Below are 21500 nucleotides of genomic sequence, written 5' to 3' on the forward strand. Positions count from 1 at the left end.
AAGGTTTGTGAATAATGATAAAATTTAGCTATATTCTAATGCTGATTGCTGCAAAACAGAAACAGATACAAACATACTTTTTTCCCCCTGTTAAAAGAAGAGACTCTAATCTTTCTTTTGGTAGGTTCCATGTTTTTATAGCAATAGGACACAATATTCTGTGGGGCTTGCAAAATCAGTCAAAATCCAGTAAAACAGTCGGGAGCAAAGGGGGATGCTTCAGTGGAAATGGCTGGGAGTGAATGAGTTAAAAAAAGAAAATAAAGTGCAGCGTGACTACTGCAAAGCAGAACTGTCTTACACAATTGTATGTTTACAGTAAACATTGTGAGCCAGTTTAAAATAGCCTGCCACCACTAGATTGTAACTGAACAAATGGTAAGAAAATAAATACAAAACAAGAACGGTGAGCCAGCCGACAACTTCAAGATTTCACTAGCCGATTCCCACGTTACTCACTAGGCTAGGCCCCACCTTTTCAAGAACACACACATTCAAAGTCATAGACGCAACAGTGTAGAACACGAGGATGTTGATAATACTGCACATGACATTCATATTTTGTCTGGTATGATGCATACAATTTAAAATACAGCATCTAAAAATAATAAAAAATAATATCTAGTCAATACTTCATGGATTAATCATCTATCTGGGGATTCTGGAATGTAACCTCCGCAATAAACGAGGGACATTGTTAAATTTCACCCCAAATCACTCATCTTGTAAGTATAGGGTCTAACGTTTTCTCTCATGTTGAACCCACAGGCATCTAGAGCGAGAAGATGAGCGACGCAGAGATGGAAGTATTCGGGGTGGCCGCCCCCTACCTGCGCAAAACTGAGCGGGAACGAATCGCGGCCCAGAACATGCCGTTTGATGCCAAGGTGGCCGTCTTCGTGCCCGATCCCAAGCACGAGTACGCCAAGGGCAAGATCAAGAGCCAGAATGGCAGCAGTGTCACCGTGGAGACGGACGGCGGCAGGGTGGGAGAATTAACCAGTACTAACCAGTTCGTTGTTCGTCTTTATGTGCCGTGACAGTGACTGGCGACCATTTTATTGTTTGTCTTATATGTGTCATGACGTTGACAGGGGATCAGTCAGTTGTTGTCAATATATGCCCTTGTTATGAAATAAATTCCAGTAAGTTCTAGTTAAACATTGGCAATATCTCAAGAGTGCAACGTTGTTGTGTTCAGGTGCTCACGGTGCACCAGGACGACCTCCGACCCATGAACCCGCCAAAGTTTGACAAGATAGAGGACATGGCTCGTCTGACGCACCTCCATGAGCCGGCCGTGCTCTTCAACCTCAAGGAGCGATATGCCGCCTGGATGATTTATGTGAGGACAAATGCCTTGGGAAAGCCATTTGAGCATTTAGTCAATATTCCGAAAAGTCTTTGTACTCGCACACTTTTATCTTCACTAGTAATGGACCGTGGATATCAAGAAAAGAAAATACAGTATATGCTCATATGAGCCGCTATCAGAGTGCTAATGTTTTGTGTGGTCCTTGTTTTTCCGCAGACATACTCTGGTCTTTTCTGCGTGACCGTCAATCCGTACAAGTGGTTACCCGTCTACAACCCCGAAGTCGTGGCGGCTTATCGTGGGATGAAGCGTCAGGAGGCTCCCCCACACATCTTCTCCATCTCTGACAACGCTTACCAGTACATTCTCACAGGTGAACTCCATCAAAACACATTTAGGAAGAAGGCATACTGTGGACCAGTGATGGGCAACTGGTGGCCTATGGGGCCAAACGGCTCCTCGATTCATTCTTCCCCAATTAAAAAAAACAAAAACATTATTATTATTATTACTATTAATATTTATATATTTAAATTGTATTTATTTATTTATTTTACGTGCCCCCAAAAAACCTTTAAAAAAACACTGAAAAAACAAAATATGAAAAAAAAAAATTAAAACAAAAGAAAATGTGAATATGCAATCTGCGGATGCGGCACTGCGAATATTTAAGGGTCGACCATAGGTTTTACTTGTAATATCACCAATCACCACTAGACAGCAGACATGTCTTTAGCTGTGCTGAGGCTGACACATGGTCTTATACTGCCCTATACTACAACATGAGTATGCCTATATTTTTGGGATATTTTTCTTAAATATTGTTTATATATTTTTTGTGGATTTGGAATGATATGCATGGACAAACATAGTACCTCAATAATAAAATTTTGAGTTAGTTGATAAAAAAAAAAAGAAGTACAAAATAAGATGTTGCACATAATGTTGGTTTCTTGTTTATAGATGTATGTCATCCCTGAATGGTAATTTTTATGCAAGATAGTCCTTTGAACTGGAAAGAAAATGGCAGTATATGGTTATTTTGTTGTTTGTGTTATGCCCTTTGTTGTTGGGTTAAGATAGTGGATTGAAAAATATACTGTATGATCAAAAAGGAGATCTACGTATTTAAGAGCACATATTTTGCACATATGCAGGTATTTTGTCCATATATAAAATAACTGCAAGTGAATCCTTTTAGTTCTTTCCAATATGAGAACAAGCACTAAGAAATATGTTAAGTGTAAATGTGTTTAATAAAGCATGTGGGAGGGCTACAATTATATTAAAATGAAAACACGGATGGGGATGGGTCTCAAATGTGCGTATTCTTAGCAGGGAATTTAGGTCACTGTACCCAAAAATCTTTTAACGGAACAACAGAAGATCAACTACGTGTCTATCTAATTAAACCTAAATTAACTCTGCATGATCAAGCAAATTTCTCCACAGTGATTAAGTTAAAAATCTCTTCTGTCTGGAAGAAACAGACTGCGTGAGTATGCCTCGATTAGTAATCACGTCATTTATTTTTACAGATCGAGAGAATCAATCTATTCTTATCACGTGAGTTGTGAACAACTTTATCAGTCATCTTTTCTAAAAATGTCCCATTTGCCCACTTCTGGTGGCATGCTCATTGTCTCTTCATGATCTTAGAGGCGAGTCCGGCGCAGGCAAGACAGTCAACACTAAGCGAGTGATCCAATACTTTGCAACAATCGCATCAGTGGGAGACTCCAGCAAAAAGGAGCAACTTCCTGACAAAGTGCAGGTGAAGCCCATTCACGTTTACAAATAGAGAAAGCGTGTTCAAAAATGTGGGCTGAGTTTGATGTCTTCACTGCTAGGGAACGCTAGAGGATCAAATCATCCAAGCCAACCCTCTACTGGAAGCTTTTGGGAATGCCAAGACTGTGAGGAATGACAACTCTTCTCGATTTGTGAGCTCCGACTCCACCTGTTTCATATGAATCATGTCAGAATGTGACTCTGATCTTATAATAATAATAATAATTAAACATTCATTCATCTACACTACACATACTCAATACTACAGTATGGAAGCATATCTGTTCCATTAGAGTTTGAATTGGCATTTACAACACCATTGTTTTCACCAACCAAATCTTCAGGGTTTAAAAACAATCAATGGACATGTCAAAAATTTACCACCTTGTGAAAATTGTGTTTGAAAAATCAGAGTCTTAAAAAAAATTGATCTAAAAATAATCAACATTTAAAATTAATTTAAAAAATCTGTCTAAAAATGTCAACATCACTAGAAAATGTAACTAAAAAATGCAATATCCCCCCAGAACATGTAAAAAAAAAAAATCTCTAAATGTAACATCCCAAAACAATTCAACATCTAAAACAATTCTAATAAAATTCCAACATCTCAAATAATCTCCGTATTAAAAACATCTAAAAAAAATCTCAAACACCTCAACATCATCTCAAAGATGTCAAATAAATCTGTTTTAAAGGTGCATTGTGAAGTTTGTCTCCTTTTTACTCACGACTGCCACCTCTGGCCTAAACCGTAACTACAGCCTCTGTGTCAAGCTTGTGCATGGTGCACCCCCAATAAATTGTGGAGTGTTCACCCCAAATACTACATACTGAAGGGAAGATGCAAGCTGAGAGGCGCAGTTGCAGTTAAAACTTCAGGGCCCTTGGTGGAGCAAGCATGAGCTAGAATTTTTTTTTAACTCCACAATGCACCTTTAAACAATTCCAGTTCAGTAAAAACTCTGTCTAGTAAAAAATATCTGTATAGTGTAAAAAATCTATGTAAGTGTTATCTAAAGAAAATCTGTCTTAAAAAAAAAGTATCTGTCTAAAAAATATCAACTTCTTTTTTTTTTTTTTTTTTTTTTCTGGGAGATCTCAGTATTGATCATTTGAAATGTCATCATCATTGTTCTCCCTTTTTTTTTTTTTTTTTTTTTTTGTATGTGTGTTTGTGCGTGTGTGCGTGCGTGTGTGTGTGCGTGCGTGCGTGCGTGCGAAAAAAAATAAAAATAAATAAGAATTCCCATACCGTTCACCTAAACCGAACACTTCAAAATCCAGCCAGAGTCGTGGGGCCGCCAGGAGACCCAAAGGGGGACCAAAGAAAAGAAAGAAAAGCGAAGCCCAGCACCGACCAGACACCACCCACCGGGCCACTAACCTTCACCAACCCCAAAGACATCCCAACTCCAACAAATCAGGGAAACCTCAAGGGCCCAAAGGAGAAACTGAGGAAAGGTAGAAAGGACAGACGAAGCAGAGTGAGATCCACAGACACCAGCCTCCACCGAATCAATGACCTGAGGGAGAAACAAATTGTGTCTGAGTCTCGATAGATGCTGGTGTGGTGGATCTAGCATGCATGAAAATCTCCACCAAAGAGGGGAGCCGTCGACCTCCGCCAGGACAGAGCAAGCGCAACACCTCAGGGCCCCCCAGGCCGCGGCCGCGCCAAAGGACGACCCCCGGGCCCCGCAGGGGCCACCGGCCGGAGAGCAAACCCCGGAGCAGGAGCGCCCCCCACCCCAACGCGGCCCGCGCCCCCAACCCAACGCAGCAGGACGGGGCACTGCAGGCCCACCAGGCACCCCACCGGCCCACAACCCCCGCTCCCCCCGCGACCCCCCCCGCCCCCCACCCCCGCCACCCACCCCAACCCAGCCCCAACCGCCCCCAGGTCCCCAAATCCCCAGACACCCTCCCCACCCCAGCACCCCCCACCCCGGCACCCCCACCACCACCCCCCCACCAACCAAGCCGCCCCCGCCCCCCGCCCCCACCCCCACCAACCGACAGCCCCCCAGCCCCCGACCCCAGACCCCGGGGACACACCGCACCCAGGCATCCGCGCCGAAGAGGGGGCCGGGCAGCGGAGCGGAGAGGGCACCCGCGCCCACCCCACCACGCGGAGGGACGGAACACCAGGGGCAGAAGGGGAGATGGGGGCACCGGAGGACGGGCGGCATCCCCGAACCCCAGGCCCAGCGGGGAGAGGCCCCGGTCGTCACCCCAACGATCAAAGTGAAAAACTAACCCTGTTACTAAGTTCGCCAGCTCGCCGACTGGCGAACTCTACCCCTAAACCGTGTGTGTGACCCCACCCAGTGTATATACATAAGTGTGTGTGTGTGGTGCATTAAAATTGGGGGCAGGTGAACCGGAGCAGAGGGAAATGATATCCCCCCCTGCTCCGATCCATCCGCCCCCCAGGCATGTCAATGAGCGTATGTGGTGCATTAAAATAAATTAATAAAAATATCAACTTCTAAAAAAAAAATCAACATCCCCTCACCCCAACTAAAAAAAAGAAAAGAAAAATAAAGTCTGTTTAAAAATGTAAATTGAAATCCTAAATCAAGTGGCACAGATATGCTTCCATAAATCACAAACAACACCAGCAATTAAACAAAGCTAATTGACAATTTCTAATGTTTCTGCAGGGGAAATTTATCCGCATCCACTTTGGGACAAAGGGCAAGTTGGCATCAGCTGATATCGAAACATGTACGTCTGCGCTTATTGTCCATAAAGTGTAATACAGCAAATCCCCTTTCATTGCTAGCTTAATGCTAACATATAACACAAAACCCCAAAGGAAGGCTAACATAAATTAGCATATATGTCATTGCTAGCTTAATGCTAACATATAGCACAAAACCCCAAAGGAAGCCTAACATAAATTAGCATATATGTTATTGTGATTTGAAAGATATTATAACATTTTTAATACCTAATTTCATATATCAACTATTGTTACACATTATGAACATTCCAATTCTTTATATTTGTCGAAATATTTTGTGTCCTGTGCAGAGCAGATGGTGTTGATTTCGGTATAATCTGACCTTAAACTGGGTCATACTATTTAGTCTAAAAAAGTTCCTTCTCAGCGCTTTGTACACGCACATTTCAGTCTTGAAAACAAAATTTGCTTTGAAATAACACACACACACACTCTTTACTTTCTTCATCAGTCACGGCCACCGTAAATTTGGTTCAACTTGTTTGTGAGATTTTGTTATGGGGAAAATAGAACCTTCAACTATATAACATATTCAGTCCCGAACACACACCCAAATCTGACCTTGTTTACGCCACTGCTCACGGAAAAGTACCAGAGAGTATGTTTAGTCTATAAATGAAAAGGAGGAGGTCTTTTTAACTATAAGAAGCTATTGTACACGTAGAAGAGCACATTTGACGCTCTGAAATCCCACGTTTTTTAAGTGATGTAATCGGAAGCTGTTATCTGTCCAGAGATCTCTGAAAGATTAAAAATCATTTTTGCAAAGGTGTATTTTTCTTGCATTAAACCTATCTTCAATTTTGGAACACGCAAAGAGGACAAAATTCCTTTATTCCTCTTCAGATTCTAACTCAAACAACTGCGGCTATAACACACATACAAACAGAACATGTGGTTCAGTGTACAAAAGGATCACCAAGTGAGTTTGTTGTTTGTTTGATATAGATCTTTTGGAGAAATCCCGGGTGACCTTTCAGCTGCCAGCTGAGAGGAGCTACCACATCTTCTACCAGATCATGTCCAACAAGAAGCCTGATCTCATTGGTAAACAGTAAACACTCACTTTGGATGACGAGCTGTGATTGCGTGAACATTAAGTTGCTCTTGTTCCCTAATTCAGAGATGCTGCTGATCACATCCAATCCTTTTGACTATCCCTTCATTAGCCAAGGCGAGATCAGTGTGCTGAGCATCAACGATGCGGATGAGCTGATGGCTACAGATGTCTGTTTGGAATCTTCGTCACGTGCACTTTTGACAAGTGCTAGATGTTAACTAGTAGAATTGTATGGCCTTAACTCGATGTCATCTTCCCCAGAGTGCCATTGACATCTTGGGCTTCAACGCCGAGGAGAAGCTTGGCATCTACAAGCTGACCGGAGCTGTGATGCACAACGGGAACATGAAGTTCAAGCAGAAGCAGCGTGAAGAACAAGCTGAACCTGATGGCACTGAGGGTAAAGTCTGACATTGTTCTAATGTTTTTCTATCAGAAGAACGGCAAATGACCACGAGACTACATGTAATTTCACATGCCAACAGTGGCTGACAAAGTTGCCTACCTCATGGGGCTGAACTCCGCCGACCTGCTCAAGGCTCTGTGCAATCCCAGAGTGAAGGTCGGCAATGAGTATGTCACCAAAGGCCAGACGCCTCAACAGGTACACTTTTACATGCTCTCCATGTCAAACTACTGCTAACCCACCTAGATTAATTTCCTGCTATGGTTCTCAGGTGAACAACGCTATGGGTGCCCTGTCCAAGGCTGTGTATGAAAAGCTCTTCCTGTGGATGGTCACCAGGATCAACAAACAACTCGATACCAAACTCCCGAGGCAACATTTTATTGGCGTGTTGGATATCGCCGGGTTTGAGATTTTTGAGGTAAGCACATGAAATCCTCTAGGTAACACATCTAATGTCACAATTCACCATGATGTCAGGCATTCTTCCGGGTGGCAAAAGCCAAAGTGTTTCCGATGGCACCACCAATAAACAAACCCTACCATGTCATTTGACCAAGGCTGAGTCATAGAGAAAATGGATGAATTGGCTTGAACAAATGATTTATTTGGTGGTACCGTGTGTATACAAAGGCAAGCCTTTCTGATTTGCTAGTCTTCTTGTCTACAATCATAATTTGAATATAAATCCATCCATTATTTGCACCGCTTATCCTCACGAGGGTCACAGGCGTGCTTTGTTTTTCCGCAATGTGAAACATCCTGCGTTGCCCCACGTTTTGTTCCTTAACATTGACCAATACAATAATTTGACAGTGAGTGAAACGCCTATCACTCTCTGACCAGCACTCTTTTCTGCACTCATTTGTCCTGCGGAGCCAAGCTCTATCCCAAATCCGCACTTGTGTCTCGCCATCCTACATAACGCACAGACATTTTCCCTGCTGCCTGGACTCATTTCTTTTTGTTCCGCTTTCGATCTGTGACGTCAAACCGTGCTCTTGGCGGCAGCGCGCGATGATTGGGTGGAGTTTGGTCAGACTTGTAGCCACCGATTCAAGACAGAGAATGCATTTTTGGCACCATTTCTGGTAATCTGACATAGTGATGAACAACAAAAAAAGTAGTATAGTATGAGCTCGGCACAATTCGACTCCATACTTAAGTATTCAAACTGAACAAATATTTTGGATTTAAAGGTGAAACGTCTTCAACAAACAAGAAGAGTTTAGTTGCCTCTATTCATCTTTGCGTATCACCATGATGATGAAACCATATCTGGTGGGTATATCTGGTGACGCAACCCGCACAACAACCCGTTTTGTCTTGGGATCAGTTTATGATCACCAACAAAGTTTTTGACTCTGATCTCTACAGTAGCCGTCTGGAATTTGAGTAACTCATATTCTACCACCCGGAAGTATATCTATGCCTATTATTTATAAACAGGGTTGGGGAATCCAGGGGTCTATTTCACAACAAACACCAAGACTAACCCTGAACAGCGACTTGACATACACTGAGAGCGGAAACTTAGCGTTTTCGGTTCTAGGACAGCTAATTTGAGATAGTTATATCAACGCAGAGTAGTTTCACCTGGCGTTGCCACTACACTAAAAAGACCACATCAATGGAACCCCGATTCGTCGAGTCACCATAGCAACGGGGAAGCGCAGAGCGCGGCGCCGCCCTCTGCTTCCGTGTTTATTAATTTTTTTACCCCTCTCAACTGAAAATCTTAATGCAGTCATATGGCAAATTTGAACATGTTTTTAGAAAACAAGTGCAACACCGCAGCGGCTTCCCAAAGAGGAAGGCGGTGTGAGATAACGATGCTGCTTGGGTCAGAGCGTAAATTTAAATGTAGTCCTTTGCAATCACAATAATGTTACAGCCAAAAGCTAAAGCCAATCGGTGGCAGGGTTTTTACTTTGTGGACCTGGATTCCCCACCCCTGTTTATGAACGTCATGGATTGGCCTATTCTCACTGTTGATGAAGTACTGCTGTTGAATTCAGATGAACAGTCTGGAGCAGCTATGCATCAACTTCACCAATGAGAAGCTGCAGCAGTTCTTCAATCACCACATGTTTGTGCTGGAACAAGAAGAGTACACGAAGGAAGGCATCGAATGGGAGTTTATTGACTTTGGCCTGGACTTGGCAGCCTGCATTGAGCTCATTGAGAAGGTCCACCATCACATGTTGTCCCATCAGTTGTATATGTAACCCTCATCACATAATAGTTTTTCATTGTTGACTTCCTGACTTACTAAGACTTAGTTGTTCTACTTGTACACTGTAATGTCTTACTAATAAAGACAAAGAGCGTACTAGCACACTGATCTTATTTATAGCCTATTCTAAGAGAGGGAATGCTATTGAACTGTCAAAATAAACCAAATCCCATCTAAAACAGGAGAATCATTCAAGTATTACAGTAACCCTGTTGCATCTACATAATATCAAAATGTCAATGAATCTTCAACTTTCCATCATGCAGCCAATGGGCATCTTCTCCATTCTGGAGGAGGAGTGCATGTTTCCAAAGGCCACGGACATGTCCTTCAAGAACAAACTTTACGACCAACACCAGAGCAAGAGCAGCATCTTCCAGAAGCCCAAACCTTCCAAAGGAAAGTCCGAGGCTCACTTCTCACTGATGCACTACGCCGGCACGGTGGACTACAACCTCAGTGGCTGGCTGGAGAAAAACAAGGACCCACTGAACGACACTGTGGTGCAGCTGTACCAAAAAGCCTCTGTCAAGCTGCTCTCTCAGCTCTTTGCGACATACGCCTCAGCAGATGGTCAGTTCTCTGCCAGTGAATCACAAACATATTCCAACTAAAATATAATCTAAAGTCATCACGTGTTTATTTGTCATCATAGCTGATGGAAGCAAGAAAAGTTCCAAGAAAAAGGCTTCATCTTTCCAGACGGTCTCTGCACTTTTCAGGGTAATAAGAGTTTAGGAGAAAGTGACATCTTGTAGAAGACCCTAATGTAGTGGTACCTACAGGTGCCACAATTGACAAGTTTTTCGAATTACGAGCTGTAGTTTAGGTAATTTGCTTTGTGAGCCAAAGTTTGAGTTCCGAGTGAGCTTCAGATAGATAGGCTGCTGCTCGAGTGAAGTAAAATGAAACTTGGAATAAAAGGTCACAAACGTCACATGGCTAAACCCAGAAAACAGTTTAGGTCAATTACCTAAGCCCCTAGGCACTGTTATGCCATTTTCAATTGACAAGTGGCAAAATGGCAGCACACTGAGATGAAAAAAAACAAGTGATTTTTTTGCGTAATTCATATTCAAGATTGAATATTAAGCAAAATACGGTGTTTGACTAGTGGAGCCACATACAACATTATTGTAAAGAAAAGTTTGGACTTGACTTCCTCTTTACGGCACTGGAATGCCAAAGTCACTGATGCACTTTCAGTTTATTATTAGACAGGGTTCAAACTTGGTCACAGAATGAATTAAACTTGTAAATCAAGGTATGAATGTAATTTGATAAACAGTTTATCAACCTGCTGTACTAAAAAATGTTCATTTTAAATCAATGTTGTTAACACAATCACATCGTAGATGTTTTCTTTGTTTTCGCCTGCCTGCAGGAGAACCTCAACAAGCTGATGGCCAACCTCAGGTCCACACATCCACACTTTGTCAGGTGCATCATCCCCAACGAGACAAAGACTCCTGGTAAGGACAAAAAGATTGTCAGTGTGAAGACAAGCTAATACCAGGATTGTCCTCACAGGGGCAATGGACCACCATTTGGTTCTGCATCAGCTTCGTTGTAATGGTGTACTAGAAGGAATCAGGATCTGTCGTAAGGGATTCCCCAGTAGAATCCTCTATGGAGACTTCAGACAGAGGTAGTAAATCTGTTATGATCATACAGTGAATCTCCGTTTATCATGAGAAATACCTTACCACACATAGGACTGTTTTTGGTGGGCAGAGGCTTCGCTGTAATACATACTTAATGCCTGTCATTTTGCTTCTCAAAACAGTACCTCTAATATGGGGATAAATAGTTGGGTTTTCCCACCAGCCAACAGGCTAGATCCGTCCGATCAATGCTGCATGAACTGAAGAAGCCTGCTCAGATGAGAGGTGAAACCAAATCAGTCCAGTTGCAATCGATCCAATGCTCTGAGAATGGAACCCTGGCAATAAAAAGGCCTTGAATACATCTTTTTAGTGGGGTATCGCCATTGCGGATTTTTGCTATTCACTGTCTGCAAATAGTGGATGAAGACTGTATTGAAAAAGACAATAGAAACAATCACGAAAAATTAAAAGCTTTGATAAAGCGTTACTGTACTTTTACGGCAGGTACAGGATTCTGAATGCCAGCGCTATCCCTGAAGGACAGTTCATGGACAGCAAGAAGGCGTCCGAGAAACTCTTGTCCTCTATTGACGTGGATCATGCCCAATACAGATTTGGACACACAAAGGTATCTGTTAGAAAGCTTGTGGTTGTTCTTTTGCTCCAATGATGATGCTCTTAACTCCCTACAGGTCTTCTTCAAAGCGGGCCTTCTGGGTCTTCTTGAAGAGATGAGGGATGAGCGTCTGGCGGTGTTGATGACCCGCATCCAGGCGGTGGCCAGAGGTTACGTCACCAGGCTGAAAGTCAAGGAGATGGGAAAGAAGAGGTATTTGAGAGACACACTCATTTCATGTCCAAAACATTGTAATCCTATAATGGTCGCAGTGCAATGTGTCTTCAACTGAAACCATGTGTGACTGCTGCCCCAAATGGCCACAATACAAAAACCGTGACCCTCACTGATGTAACAGTGAATTTTCATCTCCATCCATGTAAAAAGTTGCAGTTGTTTGCTACTATAATGATGTTCACGGTTTGCGCGCTCCAGAGATTCAATTTTCATCATCCAGTACAACATCCGCTCGTTCATGAACGTGAAGAACTGGCTTTGGATGAGGCTGTTCTTCAAGATCAAACCTCTGCTGCGGTGCGCCGAGGCTGAGAAGGAGATGCAGAGTGTGAGAGAGGAGCTTTTGCGCTTAAAGGAGGAGCTGGCCAGGACTGAGGCTCGCAGAAAGGAGCTGGAGGAGAAAACTGTGGGGCTTGTCCAGGAAAAGAATGACCTTCATCTTCAAATCCAAGCAGTATGTCAACACATGGGGATCATTTTGGGATACATCTTAAGAGTAAGTCATGAAACTGGTGGAGGTCGACGGCAGAGCTAGAGGACTCCGGTCACATGACTTGACTCAAGCCAGACTTAAGTTGCCAAGACCTGCCTTCAATTCGACTTGATAGCCAGAAGATACCGTTTGCGAAGTACAGTAGCTAATTTGTGAATTTGCGACTGAGCAAGTCTGTATGACTTGCTTTACTTAAGTAATGACTTCACTCAACTTGCTTGACATTTATTGTAATCTCGTCTTGAATTGCTTTAGTTTTGCCACAGTAACTTGGGACTTGCTTAAAACTTACTTAAGTCTTACAGTATTTTGTATGTGACTTACTCTCACCTCTGGTAGAGAGTAACACATTAATTCCAACTAAATCTTGCACTGCAGGAACGAGAGAACCTGTGCGATGCCGAGGAAAGATGTGAAGGTCTGATCAAGAGGAAGATTAATCTGGAGGCTAAAGTCAAAGAATTGTCCGAGAGGTTGGAAGAGGAAGAGGAGATCAATGCGGACATTATAGCTAGGAGGCGAAAGCTGGAGGATGAAAGTTCTGAGCTCAAACGGGACATTGACGATCTGGAATTGATTATCACCAAAGTCGAGAAGGAAAAACATGCTACTGAAAACAAGGTTACCAATCCCTCTGAAAACCCATCTTCCATTAAGCTTGCAGCTCAGTTATTTCTTCTTCTTCAATTTCTTTGGTTCTGTAGGTCAAGAATTTAATGGAGGAGGTAACCATACTGGAGGAAAACCTGATGAAGTCCTCCAAGGAATACAAAGCCCTGCAGGAGGTTCATGAGCGGATGTGTGATGACCTCCAGGCTGAGGAGGATAAAGTCAACGTTCTGATGAAGACAAGGATTAAGTTGGAGCAACAAGTTGACGATGTAAGTTTCAGACAATTTCGTTCCTCGTTAGTGTCTCGATGAGGTGCAGAATGATTTGTCTGTATCAGCTGGAGGGCTCACTGGAGCAGGAGAAGAAAGTGAGAGCTGACTTGGAGAGATCCAGAAGAAAGCTGGAGGGAGACCTGAAACTGAGTCAGGAGACTGTTATGGACTTGGAGAATGAAAGGCAGCAGATTGAAGACAGACTCAATAAGTACAGTGTCTAATGCAATATGTCAATTATTTATTATTAGGACTAACCCCTTGAGATATTAGATTATAGATGTTATCTGACAATTACAACCCTGGACTACAGATGAAAATGAGCATAATGCTAAATCTGGTGCAGCCATATTTTTAATGTTACTGCACATTGTCCGTTAAATAAACTAAATTCAAACTCGAACTGCATGTGCTTCAAGCAAGAATAAATGAGTTGCTAACATGCCAGAGTCAGCTCACCTGAGAAAAATCAACAAGAATGTTATTTTTCAGAAAAGATTTGGAAATCAGAAACCTGCAATTCAAAGTAGAGGATGAGCAAGCCCTCGCCACTCAGCTGCAAAAGCAGATAAAAGAACTTCAGGTTTGCTTGCAGACAGTACACATTCACTACACACAAAAGGTTTGGGATATTTGAGGTGACATTTGGGGTTGGCCCTAAACTAAAATGCACTATATTTAATTGGACCGACTTTTGAATGCACGTTAAAGAGCAACAAGCTCTGAAATATTGAACATTCCAAAGTTAAGAGAAGGTCAAATTCATTTTACATTTTAGCTTTGTTCTGAAATTACTCCCATATCATTTCATGAGTAGTGTATTTTAAAAGTGTTCATCTTCGGTGCAGTGTTTGCTTGTTTTAATATTTTCCACAGGCTCGTATAGAAGAGCTGGAGGAAGAAACAGAATTAGAACGTTCAACCAGGGCCAAAGCAGAGAAGCAGACGTCAAATCTCTGCACAGAGATGGAGGAGATCAGCGAGAGGCTGGAGGAGGCCGGAGGAGCCACCAACACTCAGGTGGAAATTAACAAGAAGCGCGAGACTGAGTTCCAGAGGCTGCGACGTGACCTGGAGGAGGCCACTCTACAGCATGAAGCCGTCACAGCTGCTTTGCGCAAGAAGCATGCGGACAGTGTTGCACAGCTTGGAGAACAAATCGACAATCAGCAGAGAATCAAGCAAAAGCTGGAAAAGGACAAAAGCGAACTGAAGATGGAGATTCAAGACATGGCGAGCCATGTAGAGAGTGTTGTGAAGAGCAAGGTAAGGGATGGTGGTTACTGTGAGAAGTTTCTTGCACTGTAACATGCTTAAAAAGCCAAAACCTTTCAGTCCAACATGGAAAAGACCTGCCGCAACATGGAAGAGCAAAGTAGCGAGTACAAGACCAAAGCGGACGAAGCCCAGAGAGCACTCAGTGACTACGCCACCACCAACGCACGTCTTCAGACGGAGAATGGTCAGTTAATGCACAGGTGGACAGAAATACTACTCAGAAAAGTGCAGAAACATCTTGGTGCCAAGGAACTATGTTGAAGAGAGATGAGGAGTTTCATTTAGCTTTGCCGCCATATTGTGGGATCTATAGGCAATTATAAACCTTTTGGGGGGTATCCATGGAGGATGAACAAAGTAGCAAGCCTATTTTTACTTTTTGAAATGACTGAGTAGAAAGTACGGATAACTGTTCAAATATAGGAAATACAGAATACAAGTGACATTTTTTGTTGTTTTGGTAGGTGAGCTTTCTCGGCTGTTGGAGGAAAAGGAGGCTGCGCTCAACCAGATGAACAGAAGCAAAGCAGCCAGCAGTCAACAGATCCAAGAGCTCAAGAGGCTTCTGGATGAAGAAATTAAAGTCTGTGCCATATTGTGGTTCAGTTGTTCATGGTTATATTTTTTTGGGTGGGCTAAACCAGAATAATGGCATTTCAATTCATTTCAATGGGGAAAATTGATTTGATATACGAGTATAGTGACTTATGAGCTTGGTCACTTAACAACTTAAAACTAGTGCGTCAAGGTACCACTCCATATAAAAATTTAACTGAACTGCATACTGTCATCTGTAGTCCTTTTGGAGAAGAAACACTACTGCGTTGTTTATTTGTTTGTTTTTTTAAGGAGAAAAATGCCTTAGCACAAAGTTGTCAGTCTTCCCGTCATGACTGTGAGCTTCTGAGGGAACAATATGAGGAGGAACAGGAGGCCAAAGCAGAGCTGCAGCGCTACCTCTCCAAGGCCAACAATGACGTGGCCCAATGGAGAAGCAAATACGAGACAGATGCCATACAACGCACCGAGGAACTGGAAGAAGCCAAGTAAGGACTGAGCATTGTTTTTCCTAACCATACTCAATTTTGACTTACATACTGCATCGTCTGCAGTGAATCAGATTCATTTCCAGTCAGTGGACTCAGCCAAGGCTGCCCTTTCTCAACAATTTTGATCATTATGTTTATGGACAGAATTTGGGTGGGTCCGGTTTAATGGCCTCAGTATTAGGTCTCAGCTTTTTTGCGGATTATGTACTTTTGCTGGCTTTATCAAGCCACAATCTTTAACTCTCGCTGGAGTGGTTTGCAGCTGAATGAATTTCAAATCTGAAACCATGGTCAAAAAAGGGTGAAGTGCCCTGTCCAGGTCGGTGATGAGACACTAAGGAGTGGAGGAGCTCAAATATTTGGGAGTTTTGTTTACAAGATTTTACCAGTCGATCTATGTTCCCACCCGCATCTATGGTCACGAGCTGCAGGTTGTAACCACAAAAACAAGATCACGGACACAAACGGCTGAAATTAGTTTCCTTCCGCAGGGTGTCTGGGTGCCCTCTAACCCTGGATAAGAGGACGCAAAACTCTCAGTTGTCATTCTCCAATTATTCCTGTATGATCCACAGGAAAAGGCTAGTCCAGCGGCTGCAGGAGTCGGAAGAGTCGACAGAGATGGCAAATGCAAAAAGTGCGTCCCTGGAGAAGACCAAGCAGAGGCTACAGGTTGAGGTGGAGGACCTGATTGTGGAGTTGGAAAGGGCAAATACATCCAATGCTACCATGGATAAAAAACAGAGAAACTTTGACAAGGTATGCCTTCACAACTGATGACGACGGAATTGACAGGCTTTTTCTCCTCTCTAGTTTGACATAATTGGCTTGTTTGATTCTTTATGATATGCAATAGGGAGACTGATCCATCCATCCATCCATCCATCCATCCATCCATCCATTTTCTTAACCGCTTGTCCTCACAAGGGTCGCAGGAGGCGCTGGAGCCTACCCCAGCTGGCTTCGGGCAGTAGGCGGGGTGCACCCTGAACTGGTTGCCAGCTAATCGCAGGGCACACAGAGACAAACAACCATCCACACTCACAATCATACCTATAGACAATCTAGAGTGTTCAATTAACCTGCCATGCATGTCTTTGGAATGTGGGAGGAAACCGGAGCACCCGGAGAAAACCCACGCAAGCACGGTGAGAACATGCAAACTCTACCCAGGAAGGCCGAAGCCCGGACTCAATCTCACGTCCTCTGGACTGGGAGGCGGACGTGCTAACCAGTCAGCCACCGGCACGCCCAGGGAGACTCATACACATCTAAAATTTAGAACTGACAAAGTCTTTCGGATTAAAAGAGAAACATCTTCAACAAGCAAGAAGAGTCCAGTTGCCTCCTTTCAACCTTTGTGGATAAAGCTGGTTCATTTTTATTGTTGTAGGTGCTGTCTGACTGGAAACAGAAATGTGAGGAGAGTCAGTCGGATTTGGAAGTGTCTCAGAGAGAGTCCAGAGCTCTGAGCACTGAACTCTTCAAACTGAAGAATTCATACGAGGAAGCTTTAGAGCACCTGGAGAGCATGAAGAGAGATAATAAAAACCTTCAACGTAAGAGTGAAACCCATTCACGAAATCATCTTGTTCTCTTGTGTTGTGGAGATCTCGTTACTCCTATTCTATTACTCAGAGGAGATCTCAGACATCAGTGAGAACATCGGACAGTCAGCTAAAATAATGCACGAGCTGGAAAAAGTCGCCAAGCTAGCTGAGCAGGAGAAGAAAGACACTCAGACGACACTCGAAGAGGTTGAGGTAGGTGGCCACGTTTTTTACTTGTTCAAGTTGAATCAGTCATTTAAACCAGTCTTTTTTTTTTACACCAGTATCTGTTCTTCGACTTTATCTATTTTTCCTGCAGTCGTCTCTGGAACAGGAGGAGGCCAAAATTGTTCACCTCCAAATGGAGCTAACCCAGATCAAGTCAGAAGTTGACAGAAAAATGTCCGAGAAAGATGAAGAGATGGACCAGTTAAAGAAGAACCACAAGAGGACCGTGGACAACCTGCAGAGTACGTTGGAAGCTGAGACACAGAGTCGGAACGATGCCATCAGGTTGAAAAAGAAGATGGAGGGGGACATAAACGAGATGGAGATTCAGCTTGGCCATGCTAACCGCCAAGCTTCTGAGGCCACAAAGCAAATGAGGAACCTGCAAACCCAGTTGAAGGTTTGTGTGATAGTTTTGGTCAGAGAAACACAAATGCAGTGGCACCTTGATATAATAGTTGAATCCGTTATACGATCAAGGCCATAACTCATTTTCCCCAGAAACGCATTTACTGTATCTCAAACTATCAGCAGGGAACCAGGACCAAGATCTCACACAGGGAGTTCCACTGATAACCCTGTGATGTTTCAAGGGTTTCATCTAGAACAGGGGTAGACAAGTTTGGTCCTAGAGAGCTGCACTCCTGCATGTTTTTGATGTCTCCCTCCTCGAACACAGCTGAGAGGCTCCTGCAGAAAGTAATTATGAGCTGATGATTTGAAACACCTGGGTTGCAGGCAGGAAACACCGAAAACATGCAGGACTGGGGCTCTATAGGACCGAACTTGCCTATCCCTGATCTAGAACCTTCACAGAAAGTTTCACTGAGAACTCTTTTATATTCTAGATTCTAGAATCTTCACGAGTTTCAGAAAGAACCCTTTTGTGTTTCAAGGGTTTTATCTAGAACCTGCACAAGGAGTTTTGTTTTTCATAAGAGTTTTTATTAAGAATCACACTGTATTCTACTGAACAAAGAGAAACATTCAAAATAATTTAATGAGGATTTTGTTTTTATTATTTAAAAATCTTTGAACAATCAAGCATAAGGACAGCAGACTGTCTAAGGAAAAGCTATTATGTAGGTCCTGAAGGGAGGGCAGGACAAGTGAATGCCATGCATACTTGTCCTCAGCAGGTGGATTCATATCATCTCCAGCAATTGTGACATAGAAAGGGAGGACTAAAAAAAGAAGAAAGTAAGTAAGAAACTAAGCTGGAGTCGGGTTGGCCAGTTAGTCTGCGATTGAACCTCTGGTCATGAATTGTGGCCTACAACAGCTCCTGGCAAGTGGTCTCATTTTGTATTTGTGTTTGACTGTCCCGTTTAATTAATGTACGCTACGGCTCTCCATACCCACCTGTGTGGGCATTATACTAACTTAATTGCTCAATTGTTTTTCACTACCCACACAGCTTTCGCTTATTTAAAGTCCACCCGTAACTCAAGGTTGACTTTATCCCCAGAAATTTTATCTTGCAACACAAAGCAAAAAAATTGACCAAGCGATTATTTGAAAAACTCATAGGTTGGGGGCGCCCATTAGTCAAGGTACCGCCACATTCAATCACCCATCTGAGTAAATTGTTGTGTATACTCAAGGACAAACAAGTCCACCTGGATGAAGCTCTATGCAGTCAAGAGGACATCAAGGAGCAACTGGCCATCACAGAACGCCGTAATGGTCTGATGACAGCCGAGATGGAGGAGGTGAGGGCAGCTTTGGAGCAGGCGGAGCGAAGTCGCAAGCTGGCTGAGCAGGAACTGATGGAAACTATCGAGAGGGCTCAGCTGCTACACTCGCAGGTGAGGGTACCAGACATTTAGCTTCAATACTGCATTTGTGGTCGCATTTTAATTTGTGTCTGCACTCATAATAGAGAAGAAGACTGTTTGAAAACCAATTTCAACTATTCAATAAATGTATTGGTCCAATGATTGTCCTTTACTTACCTTGGGACTAGAAACTTCTCTTGGGACAAGTACATTGTCTCTGGACTAGAATCTTCCCTCTGGACTGGAATCATCTCTTGGGGACTGGAACCTTATCTGGGGATGGGACTAGAACTGTCCTTGCGGACTACTATGTTCTTTTGGAGATAAAAACTTTACTTGGGACAAAAACCTTTTGTTGGAATGAAAATTCATCATTAAGAACTATAAACTTCACTTGGGACTTGACCATACTCTCAAGACTAGAATCTCTCTTAGAAGGACAAGACCCTTGTTTCAAGACTTTTTGATCCATGAAAATTTCCAAGGACAACCACTTAATTTCACCTCCAAGCCAGCATCTATAAGTTGTTGTGAGTAGTGCAAGTACAATTCTTATCAATGTTTTGATGCAGAATGCAGGCCTCCTGAACTCTAAAAGGAAGATGGAAAGTGAGTTGGCTCAGCTGCAGTCAGAGATGGAGGACACAGTCCAGGAGGCGAAGGATGTTGACGAGAAGGCCAAGAAAGCCATCACAGATGTAAATGCCGCCACCTTTCTGTCATTCACGCCAGGATATGATTTACAGCTTGCAATCACTTCACGCAGGCCGCAATGATGGCTGAGGAGCTGAAGAAGGAGCAGGAAACTAGCGCTCACTTGGAGAGGATGAAGAAGAACCTGGAGGTGACCGTCAAGGACCTGCAGCAGCGTCTTGACGAGGCTGAAAGCCTCGCCATGAAGGGTGGGAAGAAGGAGCTCCAAAAGATGGCCACCCGGGTAAGAATATCCACAAACAAATAAACAGAACAAAACAAAAAAACATAGCAGATTGCTGCATTTTCCCTGTTGGACATTCAAAATTTACCTATTCGCTAGTTTTTAGGGGGAAACTAATCCCCCATTATTCACAGCCAAAAAAACAAGCAAAACAGATCAACAACTTTTTCCTCAGGTCCACGAGTTGGAAAAGGAATTGGAGGCGGAGCAGAAACGTGGCAGCGAGGCCATGAAAGGAGTCCGCAAATACGAGCGGAAGATTAAAGAGCTGACTCTTCAGGTCAGAAGGTTATCCTGGTGTCGAATCAAGGAAACATAATCATGCTAATAATCTTCCTTTTCCAGGGAGAAGAGGAGAAGAAGAACGTGGCCAGACTTCAGGATCTGGTAGACAAGCTACAGCTGAAAGTCAAAGCATACAAGCGGCAGAGTGAGGAAGCGGTGAGTGCAGGTCCTACTTCCGTGCTGCACTTAAGTCGATTTTTCAGGTATCTACAGTGTTTTAAGTGGGCCAGAACGCACTGGTACGGAACTCCGGCACTTAACAAAATCCCTTGAGCGTTCAGATACTTCTCAACGTACACAGAACGTACTGTCACTTGACAATGCATGTCTTAATCCTAAAAAGTTGTACTGCCGAGCGCTGCTCATCCACTGACTTGCATATAGTATGTAAGTCTGTGTGCTCAATACTATACTTATACATAGTATGTAAGTTCATGCGCTCATCACATCACCGAGCGCACGCTTACTACGTCATCTTGTCGAGACTCCAGTACCCATATAGCTCTGTGCTTTACGAGAGAAGCACACGTCTCATTCAAGCCGCCCGCTATAAACGTGATGCTAGCCCGATGCTAGCAGACCCAAAGGCATGTGTACAACCATAGCTCTTGAGTTAAGAAAATGCTGTCCTGGCTTAAAGCTTAAAAAAGACCACGGTCAGACTCAGAGGTGGATTCGCAGGCTGACACAGCAAGGACGTAAAAAAATAACCTGGATTGCCGAAGCTCTTTTGGTTTGACTTAAGTACAGGAGTAATCAGTATTAGTTTTCTCTTAGACAAATAGCTGTACTTCTACTTAAAGCAACATTGTGGAGTTGGTCACTTTCTTACTCGCGACTGCCACCTCTGGCATAAAGCGCAACTACAGCCTCTGTGCAAAGCTCGTGCAGCGCACCACTCCCCCCCTCCCCCACACTCCACACTGAAACGAAGATAGAAGCTGATAGGCACAGCCTTTGTTAAAAAGTTATTTCTCTTTGTACTCATCTGGGCATTGGTG

General features: G+C 43.3%; 1 protein-coding gene and 1 long non-coding RNA gene across 3 annotated transcripts in view; one reads left to right on the plus strand and one right to left on the minus strand.

Annotated features, from left to right (window-relative positions):
• Positions 1-21500, plus strand: part of LOC144043183 (myosin heavy chain, skeletal muscle, adult-like) — a 22435-nt gene continuing 935 nt past the window's right edge. Inside the window, exons 1-37 of the mRNA XM_077556480.1 lie at positions 1-986; positions 1202-1345; positions 1532-1688; positions 2854-2881; positions 2975-3089; positions 3166-3258; positions 5773-5836; positions 6804-6902; positions 6979-7082; positions 7177-7315; positions 7401-7519; positions 7593-7742; positions 9340-9510; positions 9824-10130; positions 10213-10280; positions 10942-11029; positions 11088-11205; positions 11669-11792; positions 11857-11993; positions 12216-12471; positions 12889-13131; positions 13215-13391; positions 13460-13605; positions 13887-13977; positions 14271-14660; positions 14730-14856; positions 15137-15255; positions 15522-15718; positions 16297-16480; positions 17115-17280; positions 17360-17484; positions 17591-17899; positions 19104-19307; positions 19850-19975; positions 20044-20214; positions 20390-20494; positions 20560-20655. Coding sequence (XP_077412606.1) covers positions 786-986; positions 1202-1345; positions 1532-1688; positions 2854-2881; positions 2975-3089; positions 3166-3258; positions 5773-5836; positions 6804-6902; positions 6979-7082; positions 7177-7315; positions 7401-7519; positions 7593-7742; positions 9340-9510; positions 9824-10130; positions 10213-10280; positions 10942-11029; positions 11088-11205; positions 11669-11792; positions 11857-11993; positions 12216-12471; positions 12889-13131; positions 13215-13391; positions 13460-13605; positions 13887-13977; positions 14271-14660; positions 14730-14856; positions 15137-15255; positions 15522-15718; positions 16297-16480; positions 17115-17280; positions 17360-17484; positions 17591-17899; positions 19104-19307; positions 19850-19975; positions 20044-20214; positions 20390-20494; positions 20560-20655 — 5658 coding nt within the window. The 5' untranslated portion in view covers positions 1-785. The remainder of the gene's footprint in view (positions 987-1201; positions 1346-1531; positions 1689-2853; positions 2882-2974; positions 3090-3165; positions 3259-5772; positions 5837-6803; positions 6903-6978; positions 7083-7176; positions 7316-7400; positions 7520-7592; positions 7743-9339; positions 9511-9823; positions 10131-10212; positions 10281-10941; positions 11030-11087; positions 11206-11668; positions 11793-11856; positions 11994-12215; positions 12472-12888; positions 13132-13214; positions 13392-13459; positions 13606-13886; positions 13978-14270; positions 14661-14729; positions 14857-15136; positions 15256-15521; positions 15719-16296; positions 16481-17114; positions 17281-17359; positions 17485-17590; positions 17900-19103; positions 19308-19849; positions 19976-20043; positions 20215-20389; positions 20495-20559; positions 20656-21500) is intronic.
• The window catches only part of LOC144043187 (uncharacterized), an 18606-nt gene continuing 7851 nt past the window's right edge, over positions 10746-21500 (minus strand). Inside the window, exons 3-5 of one of the 2 annotated variants that reach the window (XR_013291061.1) lie at positions 11855-11964; positions 11102-11748; positions 10746-11026 (exon numbers count right to left, since the gene is read on the minus strand). This is a non-coding gene — a long non-coding RNA (uncharacterized LOC144043187). Of the gene's footprint in view, positions 11027-11101; positions 11965-21500 lie in introns of both variants that reach the window. The other variant, XR_013291060.1, reaches the window with a different exon arrangement.

Source organism: Vanacampus margaritifer, chromosome 2 (assembly GCF_051991255.1).
Source record: "Vanacampus margaritifer isolate UIUO_Vmar chromosome 2, RoL_Vmar_1.0, whole genome shotgun sequence".
Lineage (NCBI taxonomy): Eukaryota > Metazoa > Chordata > Actinopteri > Syngnathiformes > Syngnathidae > Vanacampus > Vanacampus margaritifer.